This window comes from Daucus carota, chromosome 4, assembly GCF_001625215.2.
Source record: "Daucus carota subsp. sativus chromosome 4, DH1 v3.0, whole genome shotgun sequence".
Classification (NCBI taxonomy): Eukaryota; Viridiplantae; Streptophyta; class Magnoliopsida; order Apiales; family Apiaceae; genus Daucus; species Daucus carota.
The window spans coordinates 49944224-49961383 of record NC_030384.2 but is presented as its reverse complement, the minus strand read 5'-3'; the positions used below and the strand labels follow the sequence as shown (position 1 = coordinate 49961383).

The window sequence follows — 17160 nt, the reverse complement described above, 5'->3', positions numbered from 1 at the left end:
CCACAAAAATTGCAAGATGTGTAAGGAGCCAGTGTAGAATTTATACAAAAAAAAAATTAATTCAAAATTTATAAATTCTACGTAAATTCTTGTATTACTATTATCTGAACAAATATCATTTGAATATTCTCAGGTAAAGATTTGTTAATTAAGATTAAATTACAATTGTACGAGTTAGATTTTTTAAGAATTTGAGTGTATCTCTCTTGTTAGAAATCACATTAACATTAATAAGATTTTAAAAGATCTGTGTATTACTTCTAAAAAGGTTTCCCGCATAAAATACTAATAGTTCCACACTAATTTTACATTTGATCTCGACGAATATTTACTTGCGGCATTCGCCAGAATAAAAGCTTTAACAAGTAGTGTATTGATTCACATCAAGGGTCTTGGTTGTAGAAATTCGTAAGTTAACAGATTAATAATTATAGTTAATTTGGATTTTACGTAAGAAATCGTATAGTGAGAGAAGAAGAAAAAATCAGGTTTGATCTTTTCATTTTGTGTGGATTTAAAAATTCAAGGACTGTGATCGACCCTGGCTCACCCCTGAGAGTTCCGTAGAACAGATACTCATTTGTAAAGTTATGAGTCATATTTGTCAAAAAAAAAACTCAAGGACAGTTCACTTTATATCTCTAAAATACATCAAAATATTGGGTGTGTGCCTTCTAGATTTTATAGCATCAATCAAAATTTCATATTATCTTTGAAAATATGATGATATCATAAATATCTTTATAATCTTTCATATTTTAAAAGAATGAACTTTAATACTAAAGACACTACACTAATCATATGTTTGGAATCTTGAGTTGCTTAAATACTAGACAATCTGTAACTCTTTGGAATGATATCGAAGAAATGAATATTATAAAAAAATTCATGAAATTGAGAGAAATTCTTTTTTTGGAGGAAATGATAAGAAATACTGATATTTGGTGTTAGACATTAATTTAACGTATTCAACCGTCTATGAAGTCATGTTGCAACAAAATGCTCAATTTTAACCAACTTTTAAGATCTTACAAAAAGATCTTCAAGAACTCGAACTGGATAAATGAATTTGTTGATTCAGCTCCTACCTTTGGTTAAGGATAATGTGACCGAGAAAATCATTATTGATACTTTAAATGAGCCCCTTCGGATTACATACTTTTTTGTATCATTTTCCAGAAATTGACAAGTTAGGCGGATACGTACTTAATTACTCTTATGAGTAAGGAGAGCAACAAAGCTAGATTGGTTAGGAACGCTTACTTGAATCATGTGTTATGAAAACTCCTGTTGACTATTCCCTAAATAAAAGTTTCAAAGATTTAGCGTGGACCAAGTATATTTATTAAAAGCATAAAAAAAATGTGCCGAAGAGCTCTTAATGTATTGTATGCACACTGATGAGTTAAAGGAATTTCAAGAAAGGTTATTTAATATGGTCAACCAGAGATTGACTAAGTTGAGGATGAAGAATTCAGCGCCCTTTCTATTAGTCTTGCGTCACTCGCCCTTCCTCAATCCCGACGAAGTAGGGTCGAGCAATGGAAGTAAGAAGCAACTTAATGCTGATGAGGAGTGCATCAAAGACATGATGTTAGACGGTACTCTTATATTTCTTTACTAGCTGAAAATTCCTTCTTTTTATTGTCACAGCACGCAATTGTTATTAACTTATCTTTTGTGGTCTTAGTAGGAGGGGGAAGGGTTACAGATTTACTCGATGTGAGCCTGGTACTTGATCGACGGGGGTGATTTAGTTTTGTGCAACGCCCTCGCAATAGTAAGAGATGGTTTTTTTTAAGTAAACATCTTTCATATAGGATAAAGGGTTTCAAACTTGACTAATGAAAAAATCCTTTATATCTTATTATTAAAGACTAAACATCCTTACTGAAAACGACCTTCGATTTGTATACTTGGTGGAATTTGGAACGGAATGCTTGAAAAATCGAAATAGTTAGAGAGTTGAGGGAATTCTTGTAATTCCGGTAAAACCGAACCCGTTTAGACTTTATTACAAGATTAGAACCAAGATAGACATGCAAACTGTTATATTTATTATTCTGATTATTTCGCCTATGCATTAGTGGTCCATTAATTATTGAAATCTCGCTCAAAAGAAATCGAGAGTTTATCTCAATTTTGCCATATTTTAATTATAAATTACTATTAATTTGTCAAAAGTTATAAAGGCCGGAATTAATATTATTAATCTAACCCATCATAATGATATTTTCACAATATAAACTACAGTAACAAATTCTTTTAAATCATATTATTTGTCAAGAGTTAAGTTCAATGGAGACCACATTTTTTCTGGAGACTTGGAGACCACATATGTTCTGCAAGTAAAATATTTCATAAAAATATTGCAAAACTTATAATTTTACAAATCATGTTCTCCGAAATCATTATTACATTTAAAATCTTGAATATCATATAAGTTTTACATGTAGAACATTACAAAATGTTTTGTTCTATGAAATATGTTTAATTTGCAGAACATTTGTTCAACTTGCAAAACATGCATTATCTATTTATTAAACATTGATGATCTTCAACAATTTTAATGAATACATGATATTTGTAGAACATATTTTACAAAATAATGTATTTTACAGTGTTTTGATTGCAGAATATACGTGGTCTCCGAGGTCTCCGATAAAAATGCGGTCTCCATAGAACTTTCCTCCTATTTGTCAAATGACAAAAGTATTATCGGTGCCGAATTTTTTTTATTTTTTACAAATTCCAATTATTTCAAATTTAATATCAACAGATATGGAAAATAATCTAATATTTTGTTTCAGTATCATCTACTAGTTTTTAAGAATAGCAAAAATTATAATTATAATCATCAAATATGTGGATATACTCAAGGGTCCTGTTCGACAGCAACCACGTGTTAGATAAGGGTTATCTAACACACTGTACGGGGGCCATTGGATTTATATTTCAAGGGCTCAGATCCAATTTTGGGTTTTTAATGTATCCGCGGTTATTTTCCGCGGAAGGGAAAACTCCCTATCCGCGGTTATTTACCGCGGAAGGGAGTTTTCCCTATCCGCGGTTTTTTATAGCGGATACATTAAAATCTCAGATTGAATCTGAGCCTTTGAAATATAGATCTAACGGCCCCCGTACAATGTGTTAGATAACCCTTATTTAACACGCGGTTGTCAAGGAACAGGACCCTTTACTCAATACCTTGTACTTGCCATGTTTTAACCCTGGTTCAAACCATAGTTCCTATACATACAAGATAGACACAAGACACATGATATACAACACTATATTCTCATAAAGTTGATTTCTCTCGGTCTATTCGCATCAAACAACATCAATGGACTCCGACAGCAGAGCAGAAGCCGAGCGCCTCCTCGGAATCGCCGAGAAGTTCTTACAATCGAAAGATCTCACCAGCGCCCGTGACTTCGCGGTGTTAGCGCAAGAGACGGCGCCGTTGCTCGACGGCTCCGACCAAATCCTGGCCATCACCGACGTGATTCTCGCCGCCGAGACGAAGAAGGTGAATAACAAGCTGAATTGGTACGCGATTCTTCAGATTGACTCGAAATCTGAGAGTCCTGAAGTGATTAAGAAGCAGTATAGGAAGCTAGCGCTGTTGTTGCATCCTGATAAGAATAGTTACCCTTTTGCCCATGATGCGTTTAGGCTGGTGGCGGATGCGTGGGGGGTGTTGTCTGATCAGGTTAAGAAGAGGGTGTTTGATGGGGAGTATGGGGTTTTTAGTAGGGTTAATTTGGTGGGGAGGAAGGGGAATCAGAGTAATCAGGATAAGTATAAGGGGGCTTCGGGCGGGGCGAGGAGGTTGTCGAGTTTCTGGACTGCGTGTCCTTATTGTTATAATCTGTATGAGTTTCCTAGGGTTTATCAGGATTGTGTGTTGAAATGTGGAAATTGTGGGAGGGCAATTCAGGCGACGGAGATCGGGACTTTGCCTCCGCTTGTGGAAGGGCAGGATGCGTATTATTGTTGTTGGGGGTTTTTCCCGATGGGGTTTACAGGGAAGGAGGATGGGGGAAGTGGGAGTGGGAAGAAGGATTCGGGGGTGCCTAATTTTGTGCCGCCTGTGAATGTGGATAATTTGAACGAGGGAGGGGTGGAGGAGAATGGAGGGGATGAGGATGGGAATGTGACTCCGGTTTATAGGAATGCGAATGTGAGTGGGAATGTGACTCCGGTTCATAGGAATGTGAATGCGACTCCTGTGCATAGGAATGTGACTGTGGGTTCAGCTCCGTCAACGGGTGCTAAGAAGAGGGGCAGGCCAAGGAAGAATGTGTAATGAAAGGCGGATTTAAGAAGGTAAAGCTTTCCTTTGTTGAAAAATGTTGACTAGCAAGGAACAAGCAGTAGTAGGATTCAGAAGTTTGATTAGCATTGTGTTGAATTGGAGTAGGTAGGCAGTTTCTTTATTTCGTTGGTTATTATGTTGTTTTATGTTCATGTGGTTGTAGAGACTTGTAGTTTCCAAATCATGAATTTGTAACTAACTGCTTTAAAGTTGTAGCTTTGAATATTGCTGTTATCCGCTTTTCTCATATGAAAAATGCTAGAGCACCCAAATTCATTCCCAAAATGAAGTCATAATTTCACCAATTAAAACATCCCAGATTGACATATCATCAACTCCACATTTGGGAAGAATTTTGTGTACCGAATTTGGGTTCTCTAGCATTACTATTTATTTCTCATATTATATTTATATCCTTTGATTATGGTGTTTGATGTTGGCTATCATGGCGCCCAAACTAGGATTATAAGCTGGGTGAGCATTGCATTTAAACTAGGTATTTTAATTTTTTGCTATTTTTTATGATCTGATCTAGACAATGAGGATGTTGCATGTAGAAGATGACTGTTTTTAGATTTCAAATCTTGAATGGTTAACTTAACTAAATGTTAGAGTGTTGTAACTTTTGTTGCTTTCATTCCTTTTTTCTCAAGCTGGAGACACCGTTTTACTTTTGTTCTCCACATACTATTTTGGAATGTGTATATCTCAAGGGCGTATAGATTATAATCTTGAATTTAATTAAGGGTACTTTTTCATGTAACTCATACCTTCTTAAAGCAATATATGTCAGGTTTTTACTCTGTAGGAATCTGATTATTGGGTGTCAATTTGATTATTTGAGCAAAGAAACTAAAGTTTTGAATAGTTTCCGACTTTCTGATTACTCGTGTTATGTTCATAATACTTTACCTCTGGGAAAGTTATTACCTGATATGTATGTATTTTACTTTCTAGGCATATTTGTGTTGACGCCATATCGTCATTTTCATCAACCCTAAGCCTAGTTTCTGTTCACGCTCTACCTGTAATATGCCCTTATGTTAGTGTTACATGATGTAATGATGGAGTGTGATAAGATGATAATATATTGTTAGCCTACTCTTTTGACATTTAATCATGACGTTTTATCCTCAGCTCTACCTCATCTTATTTCAATAATTTATTCTAAGACAGTGTCCTTGAATTTCCCTTGGCTATCAATCCCATTACTAGATTTTGACAAATTATATCCATCTTCTTGCTACAGAGATAGTCCCCAATATTCTTCATCATGCTCAATGCGCTCCTATTACTGCAACGTCTTCAACACTGTCATGTTTGAACTCTGTTTCATTTTACCAAACAAGCGCATATGTTGGCATAGTTGATTATCCTGCCCCGTAAACAAGTTCTTATAGTTTTCTCCCGATAAACCCAAAACTGATGAATAGATTACAGTGTAAGAAATCAGTGTTTAAGTTTGTTAACAAATTGCATGAGAGAGGGCTGCTCATTCCTTTTTGATATGGACATATGGTAATGAAGTTTCTGCAATTTTTTTCCCTCCTGGAAGGTTTGATATGGAGGTGCATCTTGACTTTATTTCTTTTCACGTTAGAATCAAAATATTATAAGGCGCTGTGATACCCCTTTTGTATGTTACTACTCCCTCCGTCTCAATTTATAGGTCCATTTTGGAAAAAAAAATTGTCCCAAAACACTTGTCCCTCTCTTTTTTCAATACAAATTTATCTACATATTAATTGTGACTTTTTTGAAACTCAACATTATTTTCATTTATCAATGCACTAAATCCCTATATTTATTGTGATTTTTTTGAAACTCAACTATATTCTCACTTATCAATGTACTAATTAATGATACATGACATAAGATTCTATCTAACCAACTTTTTTCTTAATATGCGTGTTTATTCCAAAATGGACCTATAAATTGAGACGGAGGGAGTATCTATTACGAGTCCCATAGAAGTTACCTCGAGTCAGGTAAACTAAACTGACCTGATTTTCGGTGTATTTATTTATCATAAATACAATCAGTCACGTTTCCTCGCAGTATTTATTAAAATGGCAATATGGTTATTACAGTAACACAGTGGAATTGTGAGTGTGATTTGTGAATGGAAATGTAACTTCTGTTCAGAGGAACGTGAATGCGAGCTGAAATGCGACTCTAAATGTGACTCTTCTGTTGTCTTGTCCCCTATACCGGTTGGTTATGGAGGGCGTAGGTGATCTTATTTCCTATACTTTGAACATAGTTCTCTAATGCAATCTATTTCAGTATTCATTGTATACAAATGAAGTGATCTTATTTCCTATACTTTGAACATAGTTCTCTAATGCAATCTATTTCAGTATTTATTGTATACAAATGATTTAATAGTCTGAGTCATGTTGATAATCGGGAAAACATTTTTATCCAACTAGAGACTAGAAAGTCACCGTTTACATTAGATAATAATTAGATAATAATGCAATCGGGAAGACATTTTTATCCAACTAGAAAGTCACTGTATACATTAGATAATAATGTAATGCAAAAAAAAGGAATTTGATGTCTCTCTCCATCCACATAGCCGTATTCTATAAACAGTAAGCTTTGTGCTCATTTAATATAATATATTACTCATGTCAGAATTAATTGATTCTTTGGAAAGTTGATACTCCCTCCGTCCCTATTTATCTGTCCACTTTGGAAGTGAAAATTTGTCCCTATTTATCTGTCCATTTATACTTTCAAAACTAATTTAATGATAGTTTTTCAAATATATCTACATAATTTCAATTTTCAAGGCTTGACTTATTTAAAACTTGGTTGAATTCATGTTTTCAAGACATAAAGTAGGGGTATTCCACCATTTTCAAGATATTAATTAGAGGTATTTAATGAAAAAGTTTATACAATCAAGTATTTCTTGGTATGTGTTTTTTTTTCCAAAATGGACAGATAAAAAGGGACGGAGGGAGTATTTTTTTTACCTGAAATTGTTTGCTTTTTCTTTATCATGAGCATCTAGATTTTTATTTTATTACATTACATGATTGTTAATTTGACTTGTGATAAAAAAACAATTAGATAAAATTATAATTAAAAAATTTCTCAGTAATGCATAATTGTATCTATGTTTAGTGGCCTCTTGTATCTTACTCTTTATTTTTTCCCATTTTTTGCTTTAGGACAATGGTGTAACAAAATACAAGCATATTTTGAATACAAAAATCATGCAACTTGAACCCTAAAAAAAGGTGCACACTTTGTGAACAAGCTTATACCATAAAGTGTGAACTGTGGGTTTTAAATAAACTAGCTACTAGACTATGACGATGTGTGTAGAGTAATTATATTTCACCCTTTTAAAGAAATTTAACTTAAAAAGTGATACTTGCCACGAAAATATAAAGTGAGAAGAAAAAATGTACAAAAGATAACAATCTGATTTAACAGACAAAGATATAACAGCAAGACATGCTCCAAGTATAACGGGCAAAATTTTATTTTAACTCTGAAAGGGGGAGGAGGGTGACAAAATGCTGGATCATTTTATGAACAAAGCCAACAAGAAGAGCACATATACATACACACCCACTCTCTAAACCCTCCCTTCAAAACTCTTATTAGTCCTTATGCTGCAATTAGTTACTGCCTAGTAAAATTATGCTTCCAAGCTGGCCTGGCTGCAAGCTTTCTTTTAAGACGGGTCTTAAAAGAAAGTTTCCTCCAGTATTACTCCATTCAGATCTCCGCCTCACACCCCATGCATCTGAGCTGTCAATGTGGAGAGTATTTGCCCTCGCCCACCTCCTCCTTCGCTTCCATAATGCCAACTGAACGAGTTTAGTCTTAATTTGCTATCATTTAGTCAGAAATCTTTTAATCTGACTGTCCTCTACTATACCTTCTGTGAGATATCCCAGATTTAACATTGTTCAAGGGATTGATCTTTCCTATGCTGTTCAAGTTAGTTGCTCTACATCTACTACAGCTAAAATCACTATTACTATCTACTACTTCTCTACATTGTTTAGTCTTGTCAGAATACAAAATGGGGGTGCTTCCTTTACCTTTCAAGCTGTCCAAGTTGCTACTCTTGCCTGGTTGATTTGCCCAAACGCGGCCATCCTCCGCTGATGCTGCTGGATCAGCTGAACAGTGGTTTTCTTCATTGTATCCGGGGACATAATGATCTGAGCTGCTGTATGGTATGTTTTTAGTGTACAGAGGGGAGGGAGATGATGAAGAAGATGAAGTGTCCGAGTCGGATGTATTCCACCAGGAGCTGTTCAATTTGTGTCCAAAATCACCAAATATTTGATCAAAGTAGTCATCAGCGCTCATTGAGTCTTTAGTGCTGCTTTCAGTGCTGCATGAAGCAGCCTCAGAGAATATGGAGGAAGAATTGTCACTTGAAGAATCATCCTCCAGAACAGAAGAAACCCGTTGAAAACTCGGATGAGTTTGATAGAAGCCTTCACCGGTCTGATAATTTAAATGATTAGTTCTGGGAGAATCAAGTAGACCGGTGGAATGGGATCTTGACTTCAATGATGGATTCTTCGGTTTTCTTGGATCACGAGGTACCATTGAGTTTCTTATTAACTTCGGGGCCCGTGGAGAACACCTAAGGGAATATAGCAGAATTAAAATTTTAAATGACATTATTTAAAAAAAATGTCATACGAAAGGAGAAAATTAAAATTGAGGTATTGGTGACAAAAGCAGTTGATAATTGATACGGTACCTCGCATACAAAAGCATGTATGCTCCTTTTGTCAAGACGCTCTCGAGTTCCACAGCATTCACCTGTAAAAGCATCCCAAACATCAGAACTAAAATTATCAACAGGGTATTATTGCCCAACAATACAATAGAAAATAACTTGAACCACCAACATGGTAGTCAACAATATTTCTTGATATATAAACTAAACATGACCACCTTATCAGACCAACAGAGGAAAGTATCCAACCAACCCAACACAATGACTTATATCTATAATCGAGTTGAGTTTCTACAAGACATTCTCTTCTATATTGTACAAGGATACTCTTTGTCACAATATATTGGATCATCCAAGCATGGATTATATTAAAAATGGACTCTGTCACTGCATGCAAATGGCTTAAGTAAGCCCTGAGTAGTGGTACCTTTATTGCCAATAGAACAAATTGGTAGGACTTGATTATCTGTTTATATGTTACGATCTGAATGGATACATTTATATCACAGTTTCGTAAATAAAGCACGCAAGTCATAATTCAGATACCTAGAAGAAGTCAATACATTTATTTTTGACAAAGCAGGCAAATTTCATATACAATATAATACACAATGAGTTCAGCTCATCATATAGTTTATGGCATCCTGCATAACATAATATAATTTTAAAGCTATAAGAGAAAAACCTTCTTCATTAAACATACCTTAGCCACTTGTAAAAGAAGAAAACCTAATCCTAGTGAACAAATATTATAATAATAAACAAGTTGACTAAAGCGAAAGACTGATATATACCATATTTATATAAATTCCTTTTAAGTCAAAGTTATTACTGTGTTTCTAATACTTTGTCATAGTCGGTGTAAATATTAACTCAAGCCGCCATTTTTCTTTCCGGTTACACTTGTTCCACACACTTCTACTTCCCACATCAGCGCGTGTTAAAATAGTTTTCTTAAAAACAATGTCCAGGAATATGGTTAGAATGCTTTTAACAACCTCCGCGATTAAGTAAGAGTAACACGTCTTTTAAAGGAAAGTACAAGTTTATACGAGGTTCGAAGAAAACATACCGAACTATCATCAATCTTGAACCATTTATTCTGAATATTTTTAACATAGCAGATATAGTGACCAGAAAACGATGCATTCATGATATCCAAGTGAACCACAACTCCATAAAGCCGGTATATTGGAGACGTGTCACTTGTTGAGCTCATAAATGGGGCCATGTTCAGAATCTCTGAGAATTCAATGGATTTGCTAAGTTTTCCAAACTTGCCTGACTGCAAAAGTGCGCAAGACAAAGAAACAATTTAAGTACAGAGCACACGCCAAGTACAGTAAAAAGTCATTTACGTGACATACCTGAAATCTCTTCAACGCAATGGTCAGGACATTAGGAGCTTCTATTATGGTCAACTTCTTTTTAGCTTTCTCATAAGATTTGCATCTGACAGATGAAGCTAACACGATTAATAAATTATTTTCACACAAACAGAAAGGCCATTTATTTAGGTATTAGACTATTAGGGTAAAACAACCATTAATTTAAGTTACGTAATGTAACCAACTGAAATGTTAAACATATGTGCTATAACAGCCGGCGGAAAAATCATTAAATTCCTTATACATTAAGTTCTTTATACACCTAATTTTCACCAAAAATTGCTATAGAATCTGCCAAACGACTCAAATTATTTTTTATCATAGTCTATAAGAAAAAAGAAGATGCTGAATTTGCAAAATACTTTAAAAACTCATTTCCTAGTTTGATTTCATTATGTGAAGTTGAAATGATAGGAGAGTACAAAAGATGAATAAAATGAACATATATGTCAAAACCCGCTTTCAGGTTTGTAGCAAATAGACAAGACAACAAACCTGCTGCAATTATACTTGTTTTCTCCATCAAGAATTTCAGTACTTGTAAACTTTCGTAGAGCCTCTTCTAGGGTACATATGTTTCCATCTATTTCAACAGTAAGGTCCATTATTCTGTCATTGCGCTCAGATTTGCCACCACATTTCATGCATTTTATCTGGGCATTTGCACACACCATCAATATATTCATATGCAAGAATATCAAACAATAATCTCTTTAAAGAAATGTAACAAGTACGATTGGGAGGGAAGTAGGGAGGGGAGTTTAAACTTATTCACCTTTCATGATTAATATATTACCTTGGACCGGAGGTAACCCCCAAATGTAAGGCCCATAAGAGTAGTTTCTTCATTCAAAGAGCCTGAGATTTTTGAGGTGGCTTCCTTGAGGCAAGAGGATTGTAATGTATCAATGGCACACCTGTCAACTCAACAATTAGTCGTTTTACGCTTTATACATATGACAAGCCTCCATATACTAAAACTTTCCTGAAGCAGATATTAATCACCTTAGAAACTCATGTGCATCCTCCTCTTTCCCATAATCAAGATGACTCCCGATGTTTTCAATATGGGAGAGTATTCTAATCGGAGATAGTGGAGTACTGCCTTCCCTTGCCTTCACGATTAAATTTTCGAATTCACAGGTAAAACACCAATCTTTATTTTGACCTAATGCAGCAATATCAAACAGGTTAAGAACTTAGTTGAGGTAAAAACCTTACACAAAACACAACTTGGAAAGGAATTGGAAAAAAAACACCGAAAGAGCTAATTAGAAGCATACATGTTTTAGAATGGAGTCGTTGCAAAAGATAAGCAGTGATAGGTGGCGTGAAAGCCAAGCACTGGAGCACAGCATTAGCATAACAACTACAAAAATGTCAACAAAGAAAGTTAAAGGAGCAACACATGTCAGCCTTAATTCAAAATCTGAAAGAAAAACAAATCAAACTCCGTTAATGTTTCTGTTTTAGATAGGACTAAGTTTATTAAACTAATCTATGTAAAATTATAACCAGATATAAATCTTTTCTTCGTTTATATAAAGAGATTATGCAAGAGTGTAATATCACATGCATGCCAAGACATGTGTTGAATATGGGTGCAATTCTGCTATAAATGACTGGGGAGACATGGTTGATAAGGGCCAAATATTTGTTGTCAGGCCAGTAGATGAAGAATTGTTTAATGCAAATTAAATACTTGACCAGGAATTACGCCTGACACGCAATGTTTTTGACTTGAAGGATATCATTCCATCTTCATAATTTTGTATTCTAGGGTCAATATTTAGGAGGCCGCTTAAATTTACCTGTTGCCGCAATTTATGAGCCCACACGGTTGCATGTCAACTTTATTCCAGTTGTACAGCTTGACAAACAGTTCGTACGAAAACAGGCCCTGTTTGAAAACGATTTAAATTCTAGATTAACAAGAAAAACATCAAATATTGCAAACTGGATAAAATGCACGAATGAGATCTAAGAGGTCGTGCCGCACCTTGACATTGTATTTTCCCACAGTCCCACTATCTAACCCCGTCGAATAAGGTTTTGAAATTTTAGAGGGTTTGAGCTGGTCAACAACTTTTAACATTGTTGACTTTAAACCATTTCTGGCACTTGTAGAATTAATTGGCGACTTTGAGGAAGAACCGGCAAACCCATGAACACCATCACTGACCTTTGACAAGTTCGCTATGTGACCTGCATCCCGACTGGTACTGGATGTCAATCCTGCATCCCGACTGGTACTGGATGTCAATCCAGTATCAGAATCTCTGCACAATACAGATCCAACTTCCTGAGATTCCAAAGCATGTGAAGAGCTGATTGTGTCATTGCGCACTTTATTTGATCTTTCTGAGCACAATGAAGGTGAGTTACTGATATTCTTGAAATCTTTCATTATTAAATGCCCTTGATCATTGGCACATGGGCGAGCACAATGATTATCGGACGAAGAAGACTTGGTTTCTCTAGAATTTAGCACCCGTGAATTACAACCAGTTTCAACATGCATACTTGCAGACGTTTCTAAGTTCAATGATTTTGACTTCAAATTATCTTTACATAATTTAACTGATGAAGTTGCATCACTGACGTACCTCTTGGTCCTTGATGCACTTGGACCACCATTAGAGATCATTGTGTTGGAGTTGAAGCCTTGTTGAGGCATGCCACGGGTAAGACTTTTAGCCATGTCAGCTGAATATCGCATAGAAGATACAGGACTTAACATCACATCTCCACCAAAATCACTTAAAATAGATTGAGTGCCATCATAGTTAGCACCATTTCTAGACCTCCTAGAGTTGATATTTCCTTCCCAGAAACCAGAGGAGGGGGTATACGGTTCAGAAAGAGAATCACTTGAACCATCAACACTCCAACCAGATGTACTGCTTGAGAAACTATGACTATCTCCATCACTAGAATCTGGTTTGTACTGAACACTCTTTATGGACGACTTTTTCAGATTGGATGATGTCTCAGCAAATGGTGACCTATTTCGATCCATGTCCACACATGCGCTCTCAGACTTGAGCAAGACATCGATGGCAGACTGAATTCTAGTTAATCCGTCAGAATCGTAAACAGAAGCATCAAGCGAAGCTTTACTGGACGTACAAGTCGGTTCAGAACTCCCCTCAGACAAATTAGATCCCGCATCAACTGTAAGACCTTCACCCTCAATATCATCCTTACTGTGCAGAAGATCAGATCTACCGACATCTGTATAAGTTCCAGGAGATGTTTCGACTTGCTTAGCATACTGACTCTTGTCTAACTCATAGCTATCGCCATAATTCCTAGGTTCTTCTTGATTGAACTCCTTTTGACAAGAAAATTTCTCTTCATTACCCTTTTTAACGATGGAATATGGACGGCATTCTTGTTTGTGACCTTGTCTCCAGTGAATTATTTGGCATTTTCCAGAGCTGAAAATTTTGTATCAAGAACTAAATTACTATAAAAAACACGCATTATAGAGACACAAAAATCATAGAATAGACCTATATAAGCACATCCTTTGTACTATTACATGTCTACTAATTATCAATTTTCAATGCATTAAAGTTACAAAATTTAATACTTATATTCACTAAGTGCAACAATGTTCCTAGAAAGTGGTTCCACCCATATGAATAAAGCAGTCCTGAAACCTGAATCGCTTCAAATTGTCGTAATCTAGAAAGAATTTTACACCTCTCACCTTACTAGGAATTTAATGAATCCCGTTCCAAAAAAGTGTTTTATAAAACATAGTATGCGGCACATGTCACAAACTATTAAATGTATCTTTCAAACATCAAATTCTTTGAGACAAATTAGCATCATAAGCAACACGACACTAACAATTAATGAAGGCGGCACCACTTCAATTCTATGACAGAAAGCGACTCGTTACCATTCAAATTACAGTTAACAAAATAATCGATTCAAAAACCAGATAACGAACCCAACTTATCAAAATCCAAAATCAACTCAGCATAAATACTTTACAAGATGCATATCAATTTTATGTCAACAAAATATCATTTTCCACAACATTTCACCCGCAAATTCAAAACTTTCCCCAACAATTTCACTTCAATTCTATCTACACACCTAAAATTCATCACTTTCATATATAACCAAACAATTCAGACACAAAATCAAACAAATTCCCAATCAAACACACCAAAATCACTTAAAATTTACCGTACCAGTAGCGAACCGCTTTACACCGCGAACAAAACTTCGTCGCCACCGAAAAGCAAAGCGCACACTCACTCCTATCCACCAGCTTCTCCGAAACACTCTCCTCTTTCGCCACCGCAGCTCCGTACTGCACCGAAGCCTCCAACTCCGCTCTCTCCGCCTCCTCCGCCGCGAACACCAACAGCCGCTCCACCTCCCGCCTCCTCGCCGCCGCAGTCCTCCATTTCCGGCGTATCACAATCCCGATCACCGCGAAAACCGCCGCAACCACCGCCACAAACCCTAGATCGCCTCTCCCGAGCATTTATCCACACACATGAACCCTAATTCAATCCAATTACATCAAATTATCACAAAATTAACAAATGAAAACTACATATAGATACAAGATGCTGTGTGTATAGGTGAAGAAATTAGGGCTTAATGGAAATATAGACACACAAGTCATGTATTTAGTAGTTGTAGTATGAGAATTTGGTTCTAGTAGAAGAGTACGCATTCTATAAAGCTATGTCGGTTATTTATTTAAACGTATATTGCATTGATATTACCGAGAAATTCCAGATACTGTTGATTAATGGTCAGTTTTTTTATGGTAAAGTTCAGTGTAATTAATTTTTAATCAATAAAGTATTGTCAAGTGAGTTTGACAAGTTAGGATACGATAGATTATTAATTTATGAGCAATATTTTTTAGCATGCATACGTTATACATGTGTTAAAAATTAGTATCCCAATGTCCGTTTCAAAAAAAAATCGTTTCGTTTGAAATTAGAATCGGATATGAAAATATATAAATAAAATATAACAAAAAATAATATAAGTAAATTTAGATTATAACATTTAATAACTTAAGAAAGTATTCTTTTAGATCTTAATCTATTATTAATTTTAAATACATAAATTTTGTTAATTTGTTAAATTGTAATTTATATTATTACTTGTATACTGTGATTGATTTGATATTAATTCGATACATCAGTATTATTATTTTAACTAATCTTCACTATATATTCGGTTGGTTTGTATCAGAATGTTCGATTTATATTGGAATGTTTGTTTAATTTTTAGAACGTATTTTGAGATGAAAAATAAAAACACAAGTTTTAGATATAGTAGTGTTAATTTTTAAAATTTACCATTTTGGAATAGAAAATTTTATTCAATCTTAAACTAAAAAACTAAAATATAATATTTAAAAGGCTGTTTTTTATTTTATATTATGAACTACTCCCTCCGTCCCATTTTAGTTGTCACGTTTCCTTTTGTGTTGGTCAAATTGACTAATTTTTGACCAAAGATTACAAGTCACTCCTTCATTATTCTAAAAAACTGAAAATTACATCTTAAAGTAGATTAAAAGTAATTTTCGGTAACATATTTTTTTTTATTTTTTCAATTGATAAAATATTAATAAATTTCAGTCAAATTTTGGTCAATTTGACTGGCACAATACCAAATGTGACAACTAAAATGGGACGGAGGGAGTACGTACATAAGGGGAAAGGAATTTAAGACAGAGAAGCGTAAATATTTAGTTGTGTCAAATATTCGGGCTGGACCACACGCACAGAACAATCTTGTCTCTCTACGTGAACCCAGAGCTCTTCTTGCTTGTCTATTTATTTACTCTACGTGCTACAATACAGTAAAACAAAGTGTTTTGGTTGAATCGATCTTTTAAGTTACTCTCCTTCACATGATGACGTGAAAAAATAAAATACCCAAGGGTTGGTCCAATTTTCTGTTTCATTTGTTCCTTGCTTGATTGTCTACTAAACAAAGACACGATTTCTGAATTGTTAATGATTTCAAAACTCGTGTTTTCAAAGCTTTGATATTGACTCAAGTTTGTGTAAAATTCATAAAAAACTGCACACTTGTTGAATTTTTTTGAAAATGTTTCTTAACTAGATGCTGCTACTAACAAATTGTGGTTGCAGTGGATTAGTCAAGATATCAACAAAATTAGTTAAACTGATTTTCTTGCAATTGAATATTATAAATTTTGTAAAAGTGTTGTTTATATCACCGCAACTCGATAACCAAGAAGTAGTATCCGGTATATATTTTAATAAACTTTTTTTTCACAAATTCTTGTAACCAAAACAATAATAACCAGAATCATATTCTAACATCCCCTCACTCGAAAACCCATTTATGGATCGAGGGTGGATCACGGGCGCCCATCTTTTTGGGGCATAACTTGCTTTCGTATCCTTAATAAATTTAAATAAATTCTGAGAATATTGGAGGTCACAAGCTTTGATACCATGTTAAATAACAAATTCTCCAAAATCTCAAAATATTAAGAGGAGGAGGGCTTAATTACCATGATCATATTCTAACAAATACTTCCTCGGTTTTGTTTAAAGGATGTTTATTTTTGACACATATTAGATAACGAAAAATATCGTTTTTAATTTTTTTTTATATAAATTATTATATTTATTATATATTTTCATTAAAGAAAAATTAAAAATAATATTTTTTGTTATGCAGTGAAAGCACTCAAATGTGTGTCAAAA

The 17160-nt window shown here is 34.8% G+C and overlaps 2 protein-coding genes across 6 annotated transcripts; one reads left to right on the top strand and one right to left on the bottom strand.

Moving 5' to 3' along the window:
• Positions 1-3238: 3238 nt before the first annotated feature.
• LOC108215976 (uncharacterized) lies at positions 3239-4552 on the top strand. The gene has a single exon (XM_017388620.2). The coding sequence runs from the start codon at positions 3344-3346 to the stop codon at positions 4307-4309; it is 966 nt and encodes a 321-aa protein (XP_017244109.1). The 5' UTR covers positions 3239-3343; the 3' UTR covers positions 4310-4552.
• A 3186-nt stretch (positions 4553-7738) lies between these two features.
• On the bottom strand, positions 7739-15134 carry LOC108218852 (ubiquitin carboxyl-terminal hydrolase 19). 5 transcript variants are annotated; one of them, XM_064091322.1, is made up of 13 exons: positions 14638-15133; positions 13036-13869; positions 12696-12708; positions 12429-12665; positions 12241-12329; positions 11713-11798; positions 11435-11597; positions 11226-11346; positions 10925-11082; positions 10409-10493; positions 10114-10326; positions 9063-9124; positions 7739-8942 (listed from the first exon to the last, which is right to left on the bottom strand). In XM_064091322.1, the coding sequence occupies exons 1-13, from the start codon at positions 14934-14936 to the stop codon at positions 8195-8197; spliced, it is 3108 nt and encodes a 1035-aa protein (XP_063947392.1). In that variant the 5' UTR covers positions 14937-15133; the 3' UTR covers positions 7739-8194. The 5 variants fall into 5 exon arrangements, with proteins under 5 accessions (XP_063947392.1, XP_063947391.1, XP_063947390.1 ...); XM_064091321.1 differs by having other exon boundaries at positions 7739-8148; positions 8386-8942; positions 12429-13869; positions 14638-15134; XM_064091320.1 differs by having other exon boundaries at positions 12696-13869; positions 14638-15134.
• Between the last annotated feature and the right edge of the window lie 2026 nt (positions 15135-17160).